Source organism: Bombus vosnesenskii, unplaced genomic scaffold (genome assembly GCF_011952255.1).
Source record: "Bombus vosnesenskii isolate JDL3184/JDL3185 unplaced genomic scaffold, Bvos_JDL3184-5_v1.1 scf7180000013266, whole genome shotgun sequence".
NCBI lineage: Eukaryota > Metazoa > Arthropoda > Insecta > Hymenoptera > Apidae > Bombus > Bombus vosnesenskii.
In genome coordinates this window covers 1877942-1897158 of record NW_022882926.1, presented here as the reverse complement: position 1 = coordinate 1897158, position 19217 = coordinate 1877942, and the positions used below count along the sequence as shown (strand labels likewise).

The window sequence follows — 19217 nt, the reverse complement described above, 5'->3', positions numbered from 1 at the left end:
ACCATCGTTTTCTGTTTAATCAATATCTGTACAATCCATTCATTTTAATTAAATCATAATTATATTTACGATACTACATATATATTTCCAACAACTTTGTAGAAAGATAGTTACGCTGGTGCGTAAGGTATAAGTTAAGTAGGTGACTGATTGAGGGGTGAAACCCGGTAAAGAGATGTTGACTGTTCTAAAGTCGATGAACCAGTGCAGATATGTTGACCGATCTGTAGTCGTAGATCCAGTGAAGTCCGATGACGATGCTGTTACAAAGGAAAACTCTTGTTCGGTGGTGATCGCCCCACCACTGGTCGCTTGCGGGTGGAATCCTGGGAAACATGAAAAAACCCACGTTTCCCCAATTTTTACCTGATGGAGCAATAACCATAAGGAACCTCTTGACTCGAAGATGTTTTATGCTAATTGACGGACTTAACGGTAAACCAAAAAGCTTCGATTCATGACAGTTTCTTAGGATTATTGCGGTCCGCTTAATTCTATGTGCACAGCTGGTAGCCGCCTCGAACGTAAAGAGTCACCGAACGTAAGAAAGGGCGTATCTTATTCTGCAGAGAGAAGAAGCGAGAAGAAGAAATTTGAGATTTCATTTTCGAATTTCGAATTTTATGCTTGCAGATTGGTGTCGTCGCCAGCGAGACAGAACGAGGCAGGAAGTAGCAGTAGCGGTGCGACGCAGCACGCGGCCACGTTCGCGGTGCGAGTGGGCACGATCGACGGCGTCGTGACGCATCATCTTCGAGCCGAGACGCGAAGGGATTTAGCTGCCTGGGCCAGGGCGATCGTTCAGGGTTGCCACGCGGCCGCTCACTCGTTACGTGAATATACTGTTCGTGAGTAATCTTTTGTTCGTAACTCAAGCGAAATAAAAGTCACGGTCAGATACATCTCTTGCATACATCGTGATTTACTGACGAAATTTGCAGACTAGAGAAGCGTTAAAAATATTTATTGTTTATCTTGTAAATAGGAATAAGAAAATAATGTATATAATGTTATTTTTAAAACAACGAATTGAAATTATTAGAAATCGCGTTTTCATCCTTTCGTTCCACGCTTCGTTTTCATCGGTCAATTTCCTCTTTTTCTTTCTTTACGGTTTACGACTGACTGATGTTGTTTGGTCTAGCTCGATTTCATCGGATTATTTTTTACTTTGCGATCGATTCGCTGTTGTTTAATTTAGCTCGGTTTTATTAAAGCACTTCATTGTTTGGCATCGACGCGATTCAGATGACTTTCACTATAGACGGTGACATGGTTTTATTGCAGGATTGTTCTCTCTCAATTGCGACTGGTGCTATGTAATTTAGCTTGGCTGTGTCAAAGAATTCTTATTTCGCTCGCAATCCGCCCGACTACCGTACTTTTGTATTCTCGTTTCGTATATCCACTATGCAGAAAAAATTTTGAAATTTTGGTGCCGAGGTGCACTACTAATCTCGTTTTTAATTGGAAAAATTAATTACGCTAATATTTCTTCCTGTCAAATTCATGCATTCCGGGAAACGCCTTGCGATTCTAAATTTTTCGTCTTTAACGTGCACTGGCGCTAGATAAAATTCTAATTATCAATCTCGCCTTTTGTTTGTCCAAAGGATGCACGTGGCAAGGAAAGGCCTGTCAGCTGGTCGTGAACCACGAAGACGGTTTCGCGTTGTACGCAGCTGGAACCAGAGGCGTAGGAGGTAACGGGGTGAGTCCAAGCTCGTCTCCGACTCCTCTCTGGAGAAGGTCCTTTGATAAACTGAAGATGTCAGCGGACGACGGGGCGCGTCTACTGTGGCTCGACTTTGGCGGCGAGGATGGCGAGATTGTGAGTGACGTCCGACAGAAAATTTGCTTATTATTAAGTTCTCTAAAATTTCTGCTCTATCGAGTTCTTTAAAAATCCGATATCACTCTGACATTCGCTTAAAAATAACATTCCATGTAAAAATCGTAGAGCGAAGTCCATTTCTGGAGACTTTATCGTGTCGAAGTTACTCGAGGAATAAAAAAACGATTTTAATAGAATCTTATCGGAAAGGGGAAGAATCCGTGAGGTTAAAAAATAGTCGATAAATCTTTGAAAGTCTGTAGAAGTAATCTGGCATAGACGATCTTGTGGTAATTTTCCACTTCTTCCGTTTTTCCACCTAGCGCCGCATCGAATGAACTTGAGCAACAGCGCAGCACACGACGTTACAAGATGACGAAGTATTGAATTTTCGAATCGTCCCCATCTAAAAAGCTAAGAAACGTAACTTATCATATTTCTCCCTTGCACTCTTCCTGCAATCTCATCCTAAAGGACTATTATTCGTGTTTTAATGTTACCACGATTTTCTTACGAGCTTCCACGAACGAAAGAGAATTAACGGGGAATATATCTAGCTGGAGCTGACGTGTTCGATAATAACGCGACGCGTTTCGTCTCGCGATCGGGAGGAAGAATTTCATTGTGCAACGAGAAAAAGAAGGCTTCCTTTCTGCCGTCGGCCATGGTATTGAGAATTTTAATTGACTCCACCTAGACTATCGAGATTATTATCTTGGACGAGAGGCGGAGATATCGTGAAAAAGAGGACTGTGCACCGAGTAATCCCATTGTGCTCGTCACTTTGAAAGAGCCCTTGATGCCGGAGCACGATACCGTAGAATACGTATTTTACATCTTTCCCAAACACCGTCGTCCGGTTCTCTCCCGCTGTTCAATGGCCATTCATAACGCTCCGGCTCTCTGGAAGCCAGGAGGATGGGTGTCACGGGGGTTGGGCGTGGGCCAGGGGGGCGGAGGGTGAGAAAAAGCATCGAGGTAGAATTTCCCGCGACAGACGTCACGATGGAAAAATTATTCCGCTCTCGAGCTGCCTCTGAAGCGAAACCGCAAATGGAGAATCCTCCGGATCGTTTCTCCTTGGAATTTTTTATTAAGCGACCGATCGGCCGCCATCTCCTCCCGCGCCCGGAAGAAACAATAACCCGTCGATTGGTTCTATTTTCAATTTGACGTGGAAGGTCGCGAGACTAAATAAACGTTTCATTGTCTATATCGATCGTGAAAAAGTAGATGATGTAATTTTTGTCGAATGGACCGAAAGAAACGAAAAGAACGTCGATATTGTCGTGAAAAAGATCCTATTACAAATCCCTAGAATCAGGTTTTGACTGAGATATCAATTTGTAAAATAAAAAGAAAACGGTGAATTATGTGGTTTAGTTGAACTAGATGCTCATCTAGGAGAGACAATTTAGGACTGCTCTTCCTTTTCATTTGTTTTGTTCATTGATGCTATATTTGATATTACTTGGTAAATGTGTAGTAATCGTAATAAAACGTACAGTTATCGCAATTTATTTAAGGATGATCGATTCCCAAAATTCCAGGAGCTGGACCTCGAGAGCTGTCCCAAGCCGATCGTGTTCGTCCTCCACAACTTTCTCTCGGCGAAGATCCACCGGCTTGGCCTGAGCGCATAGGGGTACGAGGGGGCCCCCACGGAGGCCCCCGACCTGCCGCCCCACACCACCAGGTCCGTCACCAGCGTCTTCCTTCACTGAGCTCGTCGAATTGCTCAGAAACACGAGAAGGAAGAGAGAAAGGGGAGGAGAGAGGAAAAGAAGAGGGTGGCAGGCAGGATACACAGGAACGAGGAAGAAAAAATTATTCGACAGACCAGAGGAAGAGACACTCGCGAACTTGCACCTTCACTTTCCATCCGGAAGTCGCGATGTCCCTATTGTAGGACAACTACGCTTTTCCATATTTCCATTGAAACGACGACGATTGTACGACGGTGTACGAGCGAGCTGTGCAGATACTCTTCGTTACGAAAGACAGAAAGAAAGTATAGGATGGAGAGAAGAGTAGCGGATTGATCGTTAACTCGAAGCCATCCAACGCGCGATTTTGCCGGAAAGTTATCCGAACACGCAACAAGTAGGCTAGAAGGAAGCGGAGGAAGGTCCGCTGCTGGGAGTCGTAACTAATCAACGCGCCTAAGTAACCGATTAAACCTATCTACCTAAACTAAAGAACAAAATGAAAAAAAAACTGCTATGTAACGAACGAAAGAGAACGAGAGAAAGAGAAAAAGAGAGAGAGAGAGAGAGAATAAGAGAACGAGTGGGTGTATTTAAGAGAAGGTGAAAGAAGTCTCTGATCGAACGCTCGATTTCGGAGAACCTTAGCAGAGAAAGCTAATCAATTACTGTCCAACCGCCGCCCGTTCGCTCTACCACGGAGGCTCGACTGACCCTGGGGCTTCGACCTCTCCTCCACGCCGCCGCGACAGACGAACTTCCTTCCTCCTGGGTATAAATAAAGAGGGAAGAAAATGGAAAAGACGGAGGAAGGTTTGGAAGAACCGACGACCAAGTAAAGTTGTCGTATCGTGGCTAAAAGTTTCGTAACGTCGAACGAAAGCGACTTTAAAGAGTTCGTGGACGTTGATCTCCGCCGAAGTACCGGCTGATGGCGAAACTTTCCGACGGCAGGCGTCTCCTTTTCATCCCGCCCTTCGATATTTATGTGGATTTCGTTACGCGAGAACAGGCGCGAGTTATTCGCCATCGACTGGTACTACTCGTGTCTTGGAGTTCCTTCGAAGAATGTATCGCCTACGAAAATTCGGCTACGCTCTGTTCGCGGTTGAAAGAAAATGGCATGTATCGTGTATAGTGGAAAATTTTGTAAAGGCGGAGAGGCGAAACGTGGATCAACAGGGTCGATGGAGCAACGGACGCGCGTTAATAGTTGTTTTGTACGATTCGTATTCTTAACGCGAGTAAATGTAAGATGCCAAGAAACGTCGATGTGTGTACTGGTTAGCCGCGACTCCTGTCGATCTCGCCTAGTTCCTCGCGGAGATAACTGACGGATAAACGAAAGCCCTCGCTTCCATTCGTCGCTTCCATCTCACCTCTGTTTGCTTCGAATTATTTCGATCCTCTCTCTTCATAAACTTAAGCCATCCTTCAGCTTGCAACATCGAAGTTTCCCATCAGAGAGGGAACTCTCGAACTGTAAATAAACCGTCGTCGTGTAACTCATCTAATGCCCTAGTTTCAATATCCGTCGTACGATCCGCGGGTACCGCGTGAACCCAACAACAAACCCGTGGCTTTGAACAACCAAACGTCTGAGAACAAAGGTTGAAGATCGCCCAGACAAGGGACGAATTGCCATCGAAAGGCCGAGTTATCCCACGAGGTGGGCGTGAATCGACGGTGAAACGGCGGAATTATTCGCATTACGAGTACTGCTGCGAATTATCGATGCCGAGAGAGATATGAGTGTTGTCCGTATAAGAGTCGAGCATTCCTTTTCATCCGTTCTATAGAGGAGAGATATAATCGGCGACGATCGTCGAGGAGAAAAGGTTGGTCGAAGGGGGCCGTGCGATAATAAGAATTTCGACGTTAAGTAGAACATATCAACGAAGCCACGTACCATTGATCCGTTTCGTCGTATGCCATTGTCGTTCCTTTCGCGGTGAAACGAGTCAGAGCAGATGTATTTAAAGGAGGAAGATTGGTTTCTTGTCGCTTGGCAATCTGTTCTCGCGTTTGTATATAGATACAGCGATCAGACGAAGAATCGTGACATCGACGATGGGCAGATAGCACAAAGTGTCCGCGTTTATTCGATCTTATAAGAAAGTTGAAGGGTTGTTTAGCGTAATACGAAGCTCTCGTGAGTCGATTGTGTGTTGTAGATTTTTCGTGTGAATGATACGTACGGTCACGAAACGACGCGATTAACCTCGACATGATCGCTCGTGATCTAACGTGGATCGTTGGACCTGAGGTTTGGTATTAAAGAGAAATCGCGACGATTTGGGAATACACGCTAATCCACGCTTATTGTCGATAATAGCCGCAAGGTGAAACGATCGTTCACGGGCTTAATAAATACCGGCGCTTGTCAAAGTGGTTGGTCATGGACAGCATTTAACGCGTTAAAACGATCGGCAGGAACACGAGGATCCGACAGACTGACCCGGATAAACCGCATTACCCGTACGATCAACGATTCGACCCAGTTTTTACCACAATTTCGTAGCAATTACCGAAATTGGCTGGAACGCGACGGAGAACTCAATTTCACAGGCGTGTCATAGTGAATCACCAGGGGACGACGGTCGCCCATGACACATCGAGAAACGAAGATAAAGAGATCGCTCTGGTGGTTTCGTCGCAGGTCCGAGCGAAATTATAAATAAATCGAAATAACGAACGAAGCTCAAATTTGCTGCGTTTATCGCGGTTAAATGCGGGAATCGGCTTGAAACGCGATCCTGGTACTAGGATTCGTCTGTCAGATTTTGAGCGTAATGAGAAACGAGGCCGTCTCGTTGGTTCGAAACGGGCTACCTCCCTCCCCGCGTGGAAATTAACGAAAGTAGAAAAACCTGTAAATGAGCGAACATGTCGAGCGAATTAATCGAACGATTTCGTCGACAGAGAGAATCCTGCGAAAGGAACGCGAGAACGTATTTACACATACACACACCGGCACGTATACACACACAAACAGAGAAACACGTACACCCGCCTAGGGAACGAGGTAAACGTCATTAAACGCGAGAAATAAGTTCGCAACATCGACGAGAATTAATTCAGTTTGAAAGGATTTGCGCGTAAACTGTGTATTTTTCTAATGATTTTTGGGCGAAGCCAGTCGCTAGGCTCGTTCTTCGTTTTTTGATTGTCCTTCTTTTTCTTTTCTTCATCGCCCTCCCAAAACCATCGATAGGAGTGAAACGGGACACACGGTCCTCCTGCGTTTTCATTTCTCTCTAGGTTTAAGAGAACGTTAACGTGTATATCTATGAGTTACCAAATAAATGAGACGGTTAGAAAATTGGCGTTGTTAATCATTTTCTCCTAGATGGTTTCTTTCAAAAATACGAGTTATAGGATCAAGTTTGAAGATTCGAGCTTTGGACAATGGCGTTCGAGGTAAGTTGACTACATTGTCAATCGCAATAATCTGTCGTGCTGTTAGAGTTTATCGTTTCCACTATTCGAAGAGATATAAACTACTGCTTAAAAGAAGAGAAGAATCTGCATGTTGAAGAATATTCCTTCTTATGAACAAACGGGTAACGAGAACAGAAACGTCGTAGTAGCATATTTGAAAAAGAAAATTGGCAAATATATTAGTAATAAGACCTGAGTCCTGATTTCAATGTTATACATAGAAGAAACTTTTAAAAATTGCTAATTCTTCGATCCTTCGAACAGAGGGTTAGTACAAAGTATGCATAGCTTGAAAACGTTCCCTTTTCTACGATCCATCGAATATTCGCGATCGAAAGACGCACGGTCGACGACGAATTCGAAAGGAATCTCGGCCAGACGCGACAGCAAGGAGAAACTTTTAAGACTTTGTCATTTTTATCGGCGAACCCGATATCCGGAGTCGGTGATTGGCTCGCAAAACTTTTCTGATCTGTCTTCCGTCCGCCTGCAGCGGTTCCCTGTATACTTCCACCCTTGAATCACCCATTCTTACCCCAAGTACCTTATACGTAAATCACACGGACGCTTTGAGACACCCGTTATAACGTGAACTTTTGACTAACTTTGTCTGGCAAGACAATGGCTGTACCATTTTGCAATTCTGGCGTGAAATAATCTGATGGTAGAAAATTTCGACGATACATTGTTCATAATATATATTTTTAATATATAGACATACATAATAAAAAAAGAAGACAAGCTCGTTAAAGTGAGAATGAAAATGAACATTATTCCTCGACAATTATTTTAATAATTAAACGCCATGGGACTGTTAATGTTTGTTCGAGAAAATAAGGTAAATATCGGTGTGTCTTATTTAAAAGAGAGAAATTATTTCATTAATTCTATTTAATGGGAGGAACGAGATCACGATTGTTTCATTGTTTCTCCAACAATTCCATTATCCATCATTAAAGCCGCTTGTTCCTCTGTTCGTTACTTCGTTACCGATGATACAAGCTGGCTGTTGGCCGGTCATTTTTAACGAGTCCGGCCGGGTTAGAGCTCGTAACACGCATCGAAATTTAAAATAAACCCGTGACTTCGTGATAAGTCAGTAATACTTAATTAACAAGGATCGAAGGAAATTTAGAACTCCATGGAAGAGCGGATACAACAGAGGTGTATTGAAATTTCAAGGCAATTTTAAAGTTCCAAAAGATACGGAACCGAGGTGATTTAATTCATCTCGTTACTGCGTTATATCGATTGACTGTTATTTAAATACTAACCGTTGCAAATTAACAAGATCATGCACTCTTGCTGCTAGTTAACCGAGAGTGGCGCTTTGACTGGTAATCAGACAACTAGCAATCGAACGATGACACACAAATGATGTTTTTTTGCGTGGCATAAAATCGCGGAATATTATATTAATGTTCCATCAAACCAATCCGCTGCAACGAAGCAATTAACACTTTACCGACCGATAGCCAATCGGTTTTTCGTCGCCGATGCTTACTGACCGATAGCCTATTAATCTGCTTTTCGTCGCCAATAATCTTTCTCATTATTTGAGCAGTAATTTGTTATTTAGTACTAATTATTACTAATTAGTACTATTATTTAGTACTTGCTCAGTTACGTCAATTGCGTTGCTTTGTAAGCTCCCACAGTTTTATACCAATTTTAAAAACTTACCGTTCGCGATGAACGAAAAGAATTGAAGAATTGGAGAGTGTTACGACCGTTCGCGGAGAGACGCGGTCGCGAGGAAAACGCGTCAGCGAGAGGCGTAAATTCTCGCTACGATTCGGTGAATCGACGTCGCGAAATAGTCGTTCCCCTGTTTCGGTTAAGATAACAGAGGTGGTTGAATGAATATGAAACAGTATAGTAAGTTATATTTCACCATTTATTCCAACAACTTATAACGAAGACAGTTACGCTGGTGCGTATGTACGAAATGAATGAGTGACTGATCTACGGGTGTGTATACCCGGTTAAAGGATGTTGACCGTTCGAAGGACCAAAATGTTTCGACCGTTCGCGGAGAGACGCGATCGCGAGATAGTGTCACGTAATTTTTGGGTTGGTCGGTGAAAATAAAAGATAGTCGAGTCGTAACACAACTATTTACTTGGTTTTAATCAACCTTTATTATGAATTCACCAATCACAATGTAACACGCACTGAATTAACATAAATCACAATTCACTCCAACCACGTTATGTAAGACTTAGTTACAACAATACATTAAGTACGCGACGTATAAGAGACCGACATAGATATGTTGACTATTCTAAGGATACAGAATAAGTGAAGTTTTACTGACGATACTGTGTCTGAGGAAAGCTAGGGGTGGGTGTGTCTAAGGACACGGGACTATCGGATTTGTTGATGACAATTTTGGTTAAGGAAGTGAGGGCAGTAGACACCATCTCCGATTGGATAATAGGACGGTTGGTGGACCAGGAAGGGTTTTAGCCGCCCTCGCGAGAAAGTTGCCAACGGAACATACCAGATGTGGAGAAAACCAACTTTCTAAGCTAACACGTGGTAGACAATAAACGTAAAGGGAAATTTAAGACAGGAAATACTCGCTTGGTCCGAAGGACCTTAACTATAAAAATGCCAAGGCCCCCTGGTGGGCACTTAAGACTATTGAGGGTGCGCGCCAAGGATATGCAGACATCTGGGTGCCATCCTGTCCGTGGTGTGTGGCCTGGTCTCTGATATGAATTGACGTTACAATAGCATGTCAACGAGAGTTGTAAGCTCCCGTTACGAAACAGGGGAACGACTACTTCGCGGCGTCGATTAACCTTAATTGTAACGGGAGCTTACAACTCTCGTTGACGTGCTATCTCACGATCGCGTCTCTCCGCGAACGGTCGAAACAGAGAGTCTATACCGAAACAGAGCCGGCGCCAGGGAGAATCTGCGCCTGAGCTGCCGGTCGGACGTGCGTTTGCTGTTGAACCGCTAGCGGTCGATAAAGTGTTAATAAAGCACGTGCCGTTAATTTTATCTATCTGTTTCGATCATTCGCGGAGAGACGCGATCGCGAGATATCACGTCAACGAGAGTTGTAAGTTCTCGTTACGATTAAACAATCGACGCCACGAACTGATCGATTCCCTTATTTCGATTATGATAATAAGGGTAGTTCAATGAAATTTCACAGAATTAACACAACTAAATTAATGTTTATTGCAACAACTTATTAACTAGAAAGATATAAATGGAACAACAAAAAGAAATGTGACTACGTAATGCGCGATATAAGATATGTGTTGACTGTTTGGCTTCTCGAAACGTTCTGATTCTTTCTGGAAGGCGACCCCCACTACCTTCGGATCACGCCACATTCTTTTACGCCAGATAAAATAACAGCCACGAATCGACGTTTCTGGAGGTCACCCTGCTTAATGAACCATGCGCTTGCCACTACAATGTTTGTTTTGCCGGGCAGCCGCGACGATCCGTCTGCGACATTATAGTGCCGCGACCGACAGTTAAGAATATGATCTATGGCAAGCCGCATGGCGTAACACTATCTGAAACTGATATCGGTTGTCTAATTCCATATTTTTTGCTAAAACGATTTCTAACGTGACATTAAAGTTATAAAAATATTTTGAGCGCGTACAATTTAACTAACGTAATGCCGCGTACAAATGAAGAAGGAACGCGTCGAATGAGGATTTTCAATTATTATTCGATTACGTAGACCCTCGGACGTACTTGGCTGATTAAAAATCGGGAAGACACGAATTCCTGCAGCGGGTATCGAGAGTGACACGATAAGTCGTGGAAGTAGCCAGCATGGACTAGGATATTTACAACGTGCCGGGCCGCGATAACGTAACCCCTTCGTTTCATAGCGACTCGTTTCTATTCCACCGGCCAACCCTAATCCCAAGGCCACGCCTCGCGCGGCAGAACGTTCTAAAGATTATAAAAGCGGACTAACAGCCGCGTATAATTCACCTTTGTTATCCCGCATCATGGAAAGCCGTAATGATACGTTTATTCCATAGAATTTCACGTCTGTAGCCCAACGCCGTCGCGGTTCTCGCAATTATAGCGTATACGGCCCTTTGGCGAACATAAGAGCCATGAAAATAATAAATTGTTCCGTATACGCGAGAAAAAAAATCACGTTAGACGGAGAAAAAGAGAGAGAGAGAGAAAGAGAAGATATACAATTTTGGTTGGTGTAATTTAACGCTAGAATTCTAGTAATTAAAAATACGAGCTATGCTGTGTAATTTTATGATTCGATGTTATGGCGAGTCTCGTGTTTCTCAACTGGCTTATGCTCCTCGTCAATTTACCATCATATTCCTGAAATAACTTCTGACTAAGATAACGATAATGATATCGTTTTCCCGTGTATTTTCCGCGCATAGTGGCCATCAGATCGAAACCACGCGAAGATTTTAATTATTCTTCAGCTTTCTGATGAAATTGAGCCGCACGAGCGAATGCTAATAAGTATTGAATAATCACCGGGCTGCGAACGTGTATGCATTTACGAAGATGTGCAGATGGTCATATTTCAATGGTAAAAACGTGAAAATAGTCTGCGAGAGTGATACGTTCTGATGAGAACGATCGCGATCTCAGGTGTTCGAAGCAAAACGTGTTCGAGTATATGAATAATGAAAACGGTAATGGTTCGAACTAGGAGACTTCTAATTGAGATAATAGATTTTCGATCAGGATCGAGCGTGTAATTTTCCGATTCGCGTAAGTTTGGCGCGCGGAAAATATGCAAATCGAGATAAAACGGCGATCCTTCATTTTCCATTCGTATTACTTTATGCTTCTAATTTCGTGAATATTAATGAGTGATTGACAAGCGTACAACGAAGAACACGATAGTATCATATTTCTCTTGATTTTTCGGCTTTGAAGTTGCTTCTTAATAGAACGTAACACTTGTAAAACGCACAAAAATACTGCGTATTTAATCCGGAACCCAATAAAATCAGTTCGTAAAATATAGAACCGATTGACAGAGTATTAAACCGAATAAAATTACTTGCGCATAAGGAACAGAAATGATTCATGGCGTGACTCTGTTCGATAATTAAATTATTGAAATAATTCGGATTCGTGCGGAAAGTCGATTCAACGTTTCACTGCGTGAAAGTAGAACAAAATCCCCTTGGTCCGAGCGGATTTTAATCCGATTCAAATAAAATATCCCGATTTCCAGCGATAATAATCCTGTCCCATGCTATCGTTGGATAGCACTTTTTCTGGACGCAGATCTCAACGTACCGAAAGGCTCGTCGGCTCCGATCAATTCTCAGCGACGTTCACCTGCATCCTATCAGAGAAAAACGCGCGCGAATCGTGCAGTTTTACGCGGCCAGCTTTTCCAGAAAAGGTGATCGACCGACACCACGGTTCCAGGGCTTTACCTTGACTAGCGATGCTGGCTGCGCGATAATTCCGCGCTTTTTGTCGGCTCGGTTGCACGGAAGCCCTGGCAAGAAACGTTCGATCGAAATGCAAATTTCGGCTCGGGCTATCTCGGATACCACCACCAAGCGTAATTTTGATTTCACGAAATTCCTCTTTATCGAGAACTGATCTATCGTTACGCCGCCTGGAAACGTCGGACCCATGGATTCACGAGCAAACCGATACGGCAACTCGTTCCGCGTATGTAGACGCAAAATCGTCGATGCCATGAATCAAGGAAAAGAAGAATGGCGTCCGTTGGATATCCTGTTTTTTGCCACTTTCGTCAAAGATATCCGATTTCTAAAATGATAGTGTAAAGAGGATTCTCTGATTGAGTCGTTGAAAAATATGGCTGGGAGAAAAATTACCAATATTGTTTCTAGAGTTATATAGTCTTCATTATCACGCTTTATATCGAGTTCTTTCCACGTTTTTCAAAAATAAATGATAGTGTAAAGTCTAAGATGATAGTGTAAAGAGGAACGATTCTCTGATTGAGTGGTTCAAAAGTATGACTGGGAGAAAAATTACCAATATTGTTTCTAGAGTTATATAGTCTTCATTATCTCGCTTTATATCGAGTAAAATTTTACCTATAACGTTCGTACATTTAGCTTTGTCGACTTGATAGGGCGCGGAATAGAACAACAATTTTTGTGGGCGGTCCACTTTGGTTTTGCGAAAGTAGCCGCGGATCTCGTTACTTAATCATTAAAGATACGGCGATGGGGCATGCAATGTTTCATGCCCAGGCCCGATAAATTCTAAATCCCTTCTATATAACCGCGAAAAGAAATTCTCATTCGGTTCGTACAGAAGCTTCCAACACGATTGCCTCCTTATCAGACCCTTGAAACCTGAGAATCACCAATTACTAAAAAAATTACCATCTATAAACAAGCTTAAAGCAAGGCAGACATGGCCACAGTGGGTTCAAAGATCAGATCAGATCAGGAAGTGGTGGAAACAAAGTTAATAATCGAAACGGTCTGTAGGAAACTGATAGCGAATTTTTGTTTCGGCCAAAGAGGTAGAAATGATAGGGTGGCCGATTGAAATGCAAATCGAGACGTGGCCGAGGTTATTCAGTGTACACGCAGCTGTGTTATAACGCGCCAAATTTGATCGCTTCCTTCTCCCATGGGTTTCACGTGTCGCAAACAACTCGTTGCCGATCTATAGAGAGAAACAAAAAAATCTCACTGTCGAGCCGATTCTGTTCTCTTCCACTCCTATTAGAATACAGCGCGCCCCTAATTTAATTAGCTTGTATCGCTAGAACCGCAATTTCCCTGAACTCTTTCCCACGATTTTATAACTTAAGCCAACCTCTCTTTATATAACCAGCCTCCATTGAAAATTAGGAACGACGATTGGAATCGCGAAAATTGAATTAGGGAGACGCGTAATAAGATCGGCTGTAGTAGTTTCGATTTACATAGATAGCTAAGCTGAGCGTAGGGGTTTGCCAGGCCAAGGGTTGGTTCCCGATGTTTCCAAGGGTATTTTCACGGCAAAACGTCTGCGTTCGAAGCTTCTACCAGTCTCTCGTGCATGGAATTTTAATACCTCGATGTTTGGAATTTTAATATTTCTTGGGTGCATTGTGCGGGCTGCACCACGGTAATTTCACGGAAATCGTGAGAGTTTTTCGAATTAATAATCGTTCTGTGTTCTTTGTGAGTATATTGTTTTGTAGTGGGTAACTATCATTTTGCGAGAAGTCTAGTAATTGAGTTCCATCGGAAGATTTCGGGGTATTATCTCGAAGGGAACGGTCGGCTCTTTTAATTAAAAAACCCCAATTGGTTAGCCTTATCTCGGTCTCTGAACGATTTTTAATTCGAACCGGAAACATAGTGGACATAATCGTGGAAACTGGCGATACCCGTTTTTCACAGATCCACCGAGATTTTCCTTATCGTGGCGCGACAGACCGCTTCCCTTGCGGAGGTGGAGGAGCCTCGAATACGCTCGCGGTTATCGACGATATCTCGCGGGAACGCACGAAAGAAGGAATTTCGACCTGGTGAAAATTTAATATTCGCGATATTGTATTCTTGCGGTTTTTTCAGCCACCGCCTAACCCATGGTTATCCTGGCGTATCCTTGTTTCGCGATCGATCGATTCTTCCATGTTGCGCGAAGGGCTCGATAAAATGTGTAGCGGTATATGCGTCTTAAGACGTTTCGATTCGAACATGCCTCGCGTAATTGTTTTGCCACAGAGGATTAACACTGTACGACGCACATAATGTAATAAACAAACTCTGGACAAAACCCCCACTCCGCCACTCTGATTATCTCCTCGACCCTCCTGATCATCTCAGCACCGATATCAGCAGCCGTGGCAGTCCTCAGCTCACGCACGAGATCCTCGGGCATGTTCGGGGTAGTGCAAATCACCTTCCGTTTCTTGCCCCTGGACCGCCCAGATGCTATAGAGAGGTTCGACTTCAACGAGGCTATCGATTCCTTGCCGTCGGACCTCGTGCGGGCCTTCCAGTATCCTTCTGAAGATGTTCCGGCATCCGAAACCATGAAGGGAGCCACAAAGATACCCTCCTGCCAGTCCGCTGATCTCAACAACCTCCTCACCTCGCCAGGCACAGAAACCGATCCGGGGGCCTGACGGTCCACCCCTGAGTGGCCGTTGTCGTAAGATGACGACACAGCGGGGCCCACTTGAGTACCCACAACTGCGCCGATACTGGGATATCCGTAACGGATTGCACCGTAAACTATGATTCCTTTTACGTTCGCTATCCACATTATTGAGGCGTATGTGTTGTCCGTGATAATTGTAGAGCTGTTGGGGTACTGCTATTTTTCTTCTAATTTAGATGCGTGGAAGAAAAATTGGACTACGGGCGCCGGGATTCGAACCCGGGTCCCGAACGTTCGTAACCTAAGGCGCTAACCACTGCGCTGCCGTCGTCCGATGTTAGTGTCGAGTGGCGGTATTTGTTGTCGAGTGCCGCCACATTATTTATTTATTTAAGTTTCGCCCCGAGGTCGTCACCATCAGTTCCAGTCCTAGTGCTACTCAGTCTTCCGCACCTTACCCCGGTCAATGCCGGAGCAAGGTGACGGAGGCCCGCACGAGAAGGTGAGGTGAGTGGTCTTGGCAGGCATGGGCCCACCAACTTCTCCGAAATTCTCCGCACCGGATCGGCAAGCTAATGAGGGCCAAAGGCACTGACCAACCGCCACTCGGTTATAGCAGAATATCAAATCCATAGGCCTCAAATCCAACCTAACCCGCCTCGTGCTCTCCGGGGTCCAAGGACACTGCCTTGGATGTATGCCAGCTTCTATTGGACCACCACAAATGACATGAAAAGCTTATGCTTTTTAATCGCGATACACACATTTCTTAATTCTGCGATTTTGGAACGTTTCAATACTGAGATTGCAAGAGTCACGCATTAGGAATCTGTGAAATTCCAGAACTTTAAGATCTCTATAATTTTAGACATGTTGTGAGCTATAGACTTTCAAGACTTTAGGATTTTTTAATTCTAGCACGTCTACTGGAACTCTACGGTTCTAGAACGCTGAAGTATCAGAACTCTACGATTCCAGGAAGCCAAAACCTAACTTACCCCTCTGCATTACCGCAAATCCTGCTGCATCTTAAAGCTACCGTTGCAACTCACCCCCTTTCAGATTTTTTTCATGGCACGGTTAATATTCGGCCGAATACTTTTGCCTTATATCCGATGCTGACTTTTATGTATAATTCAACATCGTTGAAAATTCCGGAGTCAGATTTATTCGCAACTCAGTGCGACCGCCTCTAAATTCCATTAGCCTACGAACTGAAAGAGTTGCGTTATCGCTTCGCGTTTCGCTTTGTATATTTCACGAGGCACCGCGAGACTACAAAGGCGTAGCCACCCTCGAGAATTCATCATTTAACAGAGCCTATTTTGTTCATTATCCGACATCGGCTTCCGCTGCGGAAACCATTTATTTTCGACTCCATTCACGCGTAATTATGAATGTTGCGTTAATATTTCATCGCCTTTTTGTGGTACATGGGTGTTGGGCCGAGTTCGCGAACGATATACCGATCGCGAATTAAGGCAGGTATCCAATTCCTGGTCCGCTGCTACATTTGGAAAAATACGTCTATTCGTTTCATCGAAATAACGAATTTAACAAAAAATTATTTTAAACTATCGAATCACTTTTATCGATTATATTTGATACTAAGATTTGTACTCTTAAAAGATGGTAGCTTTACGATTATTTCTTTTCCCTTCTAGAACTCTAGGATTCTGGTATCTTAGAATCCCTATAGAATTCTACGATGTCTATGAAACTAGGTTCCCGAGACTCTAAGACTTCTGGACTTTTTTTTAGTATCGTAGGATTTTTATAGACCTGTAAAATTCTTGGACTTTAGGATTCCAGGATTCTAGAATTTTTATAACATTAACTTCTTTGGAGTCTAGGTGAGTGGAGTATCTAAATACGAGGTGCGATCAAATATAAAAACTGAGTTTATCAAAGTTTTATTAATAAATTCATTTAAATTTCGCTTCAAAATAGTCTCTCCCGGCACTGAGATAGAGATCGGATTGGCACTATTGCGATTTAACTCGTATGTCACTCACAATGTCCAAACGCTGTTAGTTTCATTTTTAGAAATAGAAAGAGTTCGTGAAGCGCTAAATCTAAAAACTAGTTGCTCCTGCTCATCGGATTTAGCGACTCCTCTCTATTTCCAAAAATGAGATCGAAGCTCTGCGCTTTAATTTGCCTCGTAGGCGCTAGACACGGCCGAGAAAAATGGTTTCCAAAAATCTGAACCGATCTGATCGCTACATCGATGCAGGAAGATACTAATTTTAAGTGAACGAAAGCCAAATGTTGTCCATTGAACAATTGAACATGAGTCCATTCGAATCAAATCATCTCATTAATTAATTAATTTTATAAAATATTCGACAAGTTAAGATATTAATAAATATTTATAATTGCAACCCGGTTTCGTTTTCATGGTATTGCACTAAGATCCTTGAAACTTTAAACGTGCCAAGCTGTAGCGTTCAAAGCATAGTTCTAGAAGTGCAAACCATTTATCTGCAAATCTATCCGCTTTACGCCATTCTCTCGCGAAAGCGTCAAACAGGTCAATGCAACAGCGACGTCAGAGAAACGCAAAAGAGAGGAAATTTTGCTATTGAAGCATACCTGGCGCTCGAGCGACTCGTTTCTAGGACACGTCTGACACCGAAGAATTCCTATTCGCCACTTTCTTTGCAGCGAGCATTCTTCCGCGGCAGCAGGCGCGCTGGAAACGAGACACGAGCCTGCCCACTTCCTGCCGCGAGTGTCGCGCTAAACGTCGAAGGCACACCTCGCGAGAGAAAATTAAATCTGGGAAAAAGAGGGTAACAGGCATGATTCTGCCGTGGGGACAGACGTGCGCGCAAGTTTCTCTGGAATTGTAGAATTTCTTGAAGGAAAATGAGAGAAAATACGAAGTAGGACACTGGGTCTCGGTGACGGAATGCATTCTGAAGGATCTTTGTTAACTCTGATTGAATCAAGAACGTAGAACTGTAGTCACAATGGAAGAAGTTTGCTGATAGCGAACGTTAGAAGGAAATATTTTGTATGGCTTCTTTCGACTATTTCATCGTTTTATAAAATTTAAGAGCGATAAGTCGATCTTGAATTTCGCTTCTTTATCGCCAAATCTTGTTGAAAAACGGACCTTTGAAAGCAAAGTAGGTTTCTCGAGATGACTCGTCGTTGTTAACTGATTTGGGACGTGTATACCGAAATGCAGATCAAATTATACAATTTGAACTAATCGCGATGATTATACCTTTTATTTAAACATAATTTGGATCAAAGGTTTTATCTCTGACGTCAAAATTGTATTCATCGGAAATACAATAATATCCATATTCCTCTATGAATTCAGTTTTAGCCTTAATTAAATTTATTAATAAAAATACCTTGTATTATTATCAGTTATACTAGATACTAATTTTACCACCATAATTATACATAAGTTGGCAAGTATCTAAACAATACCTTCCGGTATTATTCGTCGGGTAATTAACCAAATTCCTGTCCACAGACGATGTGGATCAAACGGCGCAAATCTGGCCAAGCGAATGCGAGTCGGCCGAGTTACATAAATTTCGTATACTCTCCCGTTGGAACAATGTTAATTAAAAGCTAATTAACACCGGATCGGTCGCACCGCGTCGCTTGTTAATGCGAACGCGAATCGCGCTATCCCTCGAAACTGCTTATTATTAAGTCCCATACATGACATCCTTTTACAACTGCAGCCACGCATGCTGTTCCACGTGCACTAATGGTCACGTGTATGCGTGAACTCCACAAACAAGTTGACAAGGTGATGCAATAAGTTTGTCTCTTTGACGCTTGATTTTCTACACAGGGGATCGAACGTATCGTGCAGGAATCGCTATTGCGATCATTGAAGCGGTGGAATTTCAGATCACGAGTTGATAAGGGGAAAAAATGGCAAAGAGTCGTAGATCGACGTTTATAAATGTTCATGTAGGTGGAGAAATAGCAGGATGAATAGTGAGAATTATAAATAAATGAACGTGGAAACGTGTGTCAATAGAGCGAAAAGAAGAGAAAAGAGAAGGAGGAATTTCCTAATTGAAGGAAGCAGTGCCCCTTATTTGAAGTAAAATAGCCGTATTAATTTGGTTTCTTGGTAAAGGGAACTATTTCTAACGAACGAAACACACTTTATGTGTTCTCACTCTAGC

The 19217-nt window shown here is 43.1% G+C and overlaps 1 protein-coding gene across 2 annotated transcripts in view; it reads left to right on the top strand.

The window, feature by feature from the left end:
• LOC117230365 (beta-1-syntrophin) overlaps nt 1–6862 on the top strand; it is a 349898-nt gene extending 343036 nt beyond the window's left edge. For both annotated transcript variants that reach the window (XM_033487749.1, XM_033487750.1), the window contains exons 6-8: nt 634–848; nt 1614–1831; nt 3385–6862. In XM_033487749.1, coding sequence (XP_033343640.1) covers nt 634–848; nt 1614–1831; nt 3385–3477 — 526 coding nt within the window. In that variant the 3' untranslated portion in view covers nt 3478–6862. The remainder of the gene's footprint in view (nt 1–633; nt 849–1613; nt 1832–3384) is intronic.
• The last annotated feature ends 12355 nt before the right edge of the window (nt 6863–19217 follow it).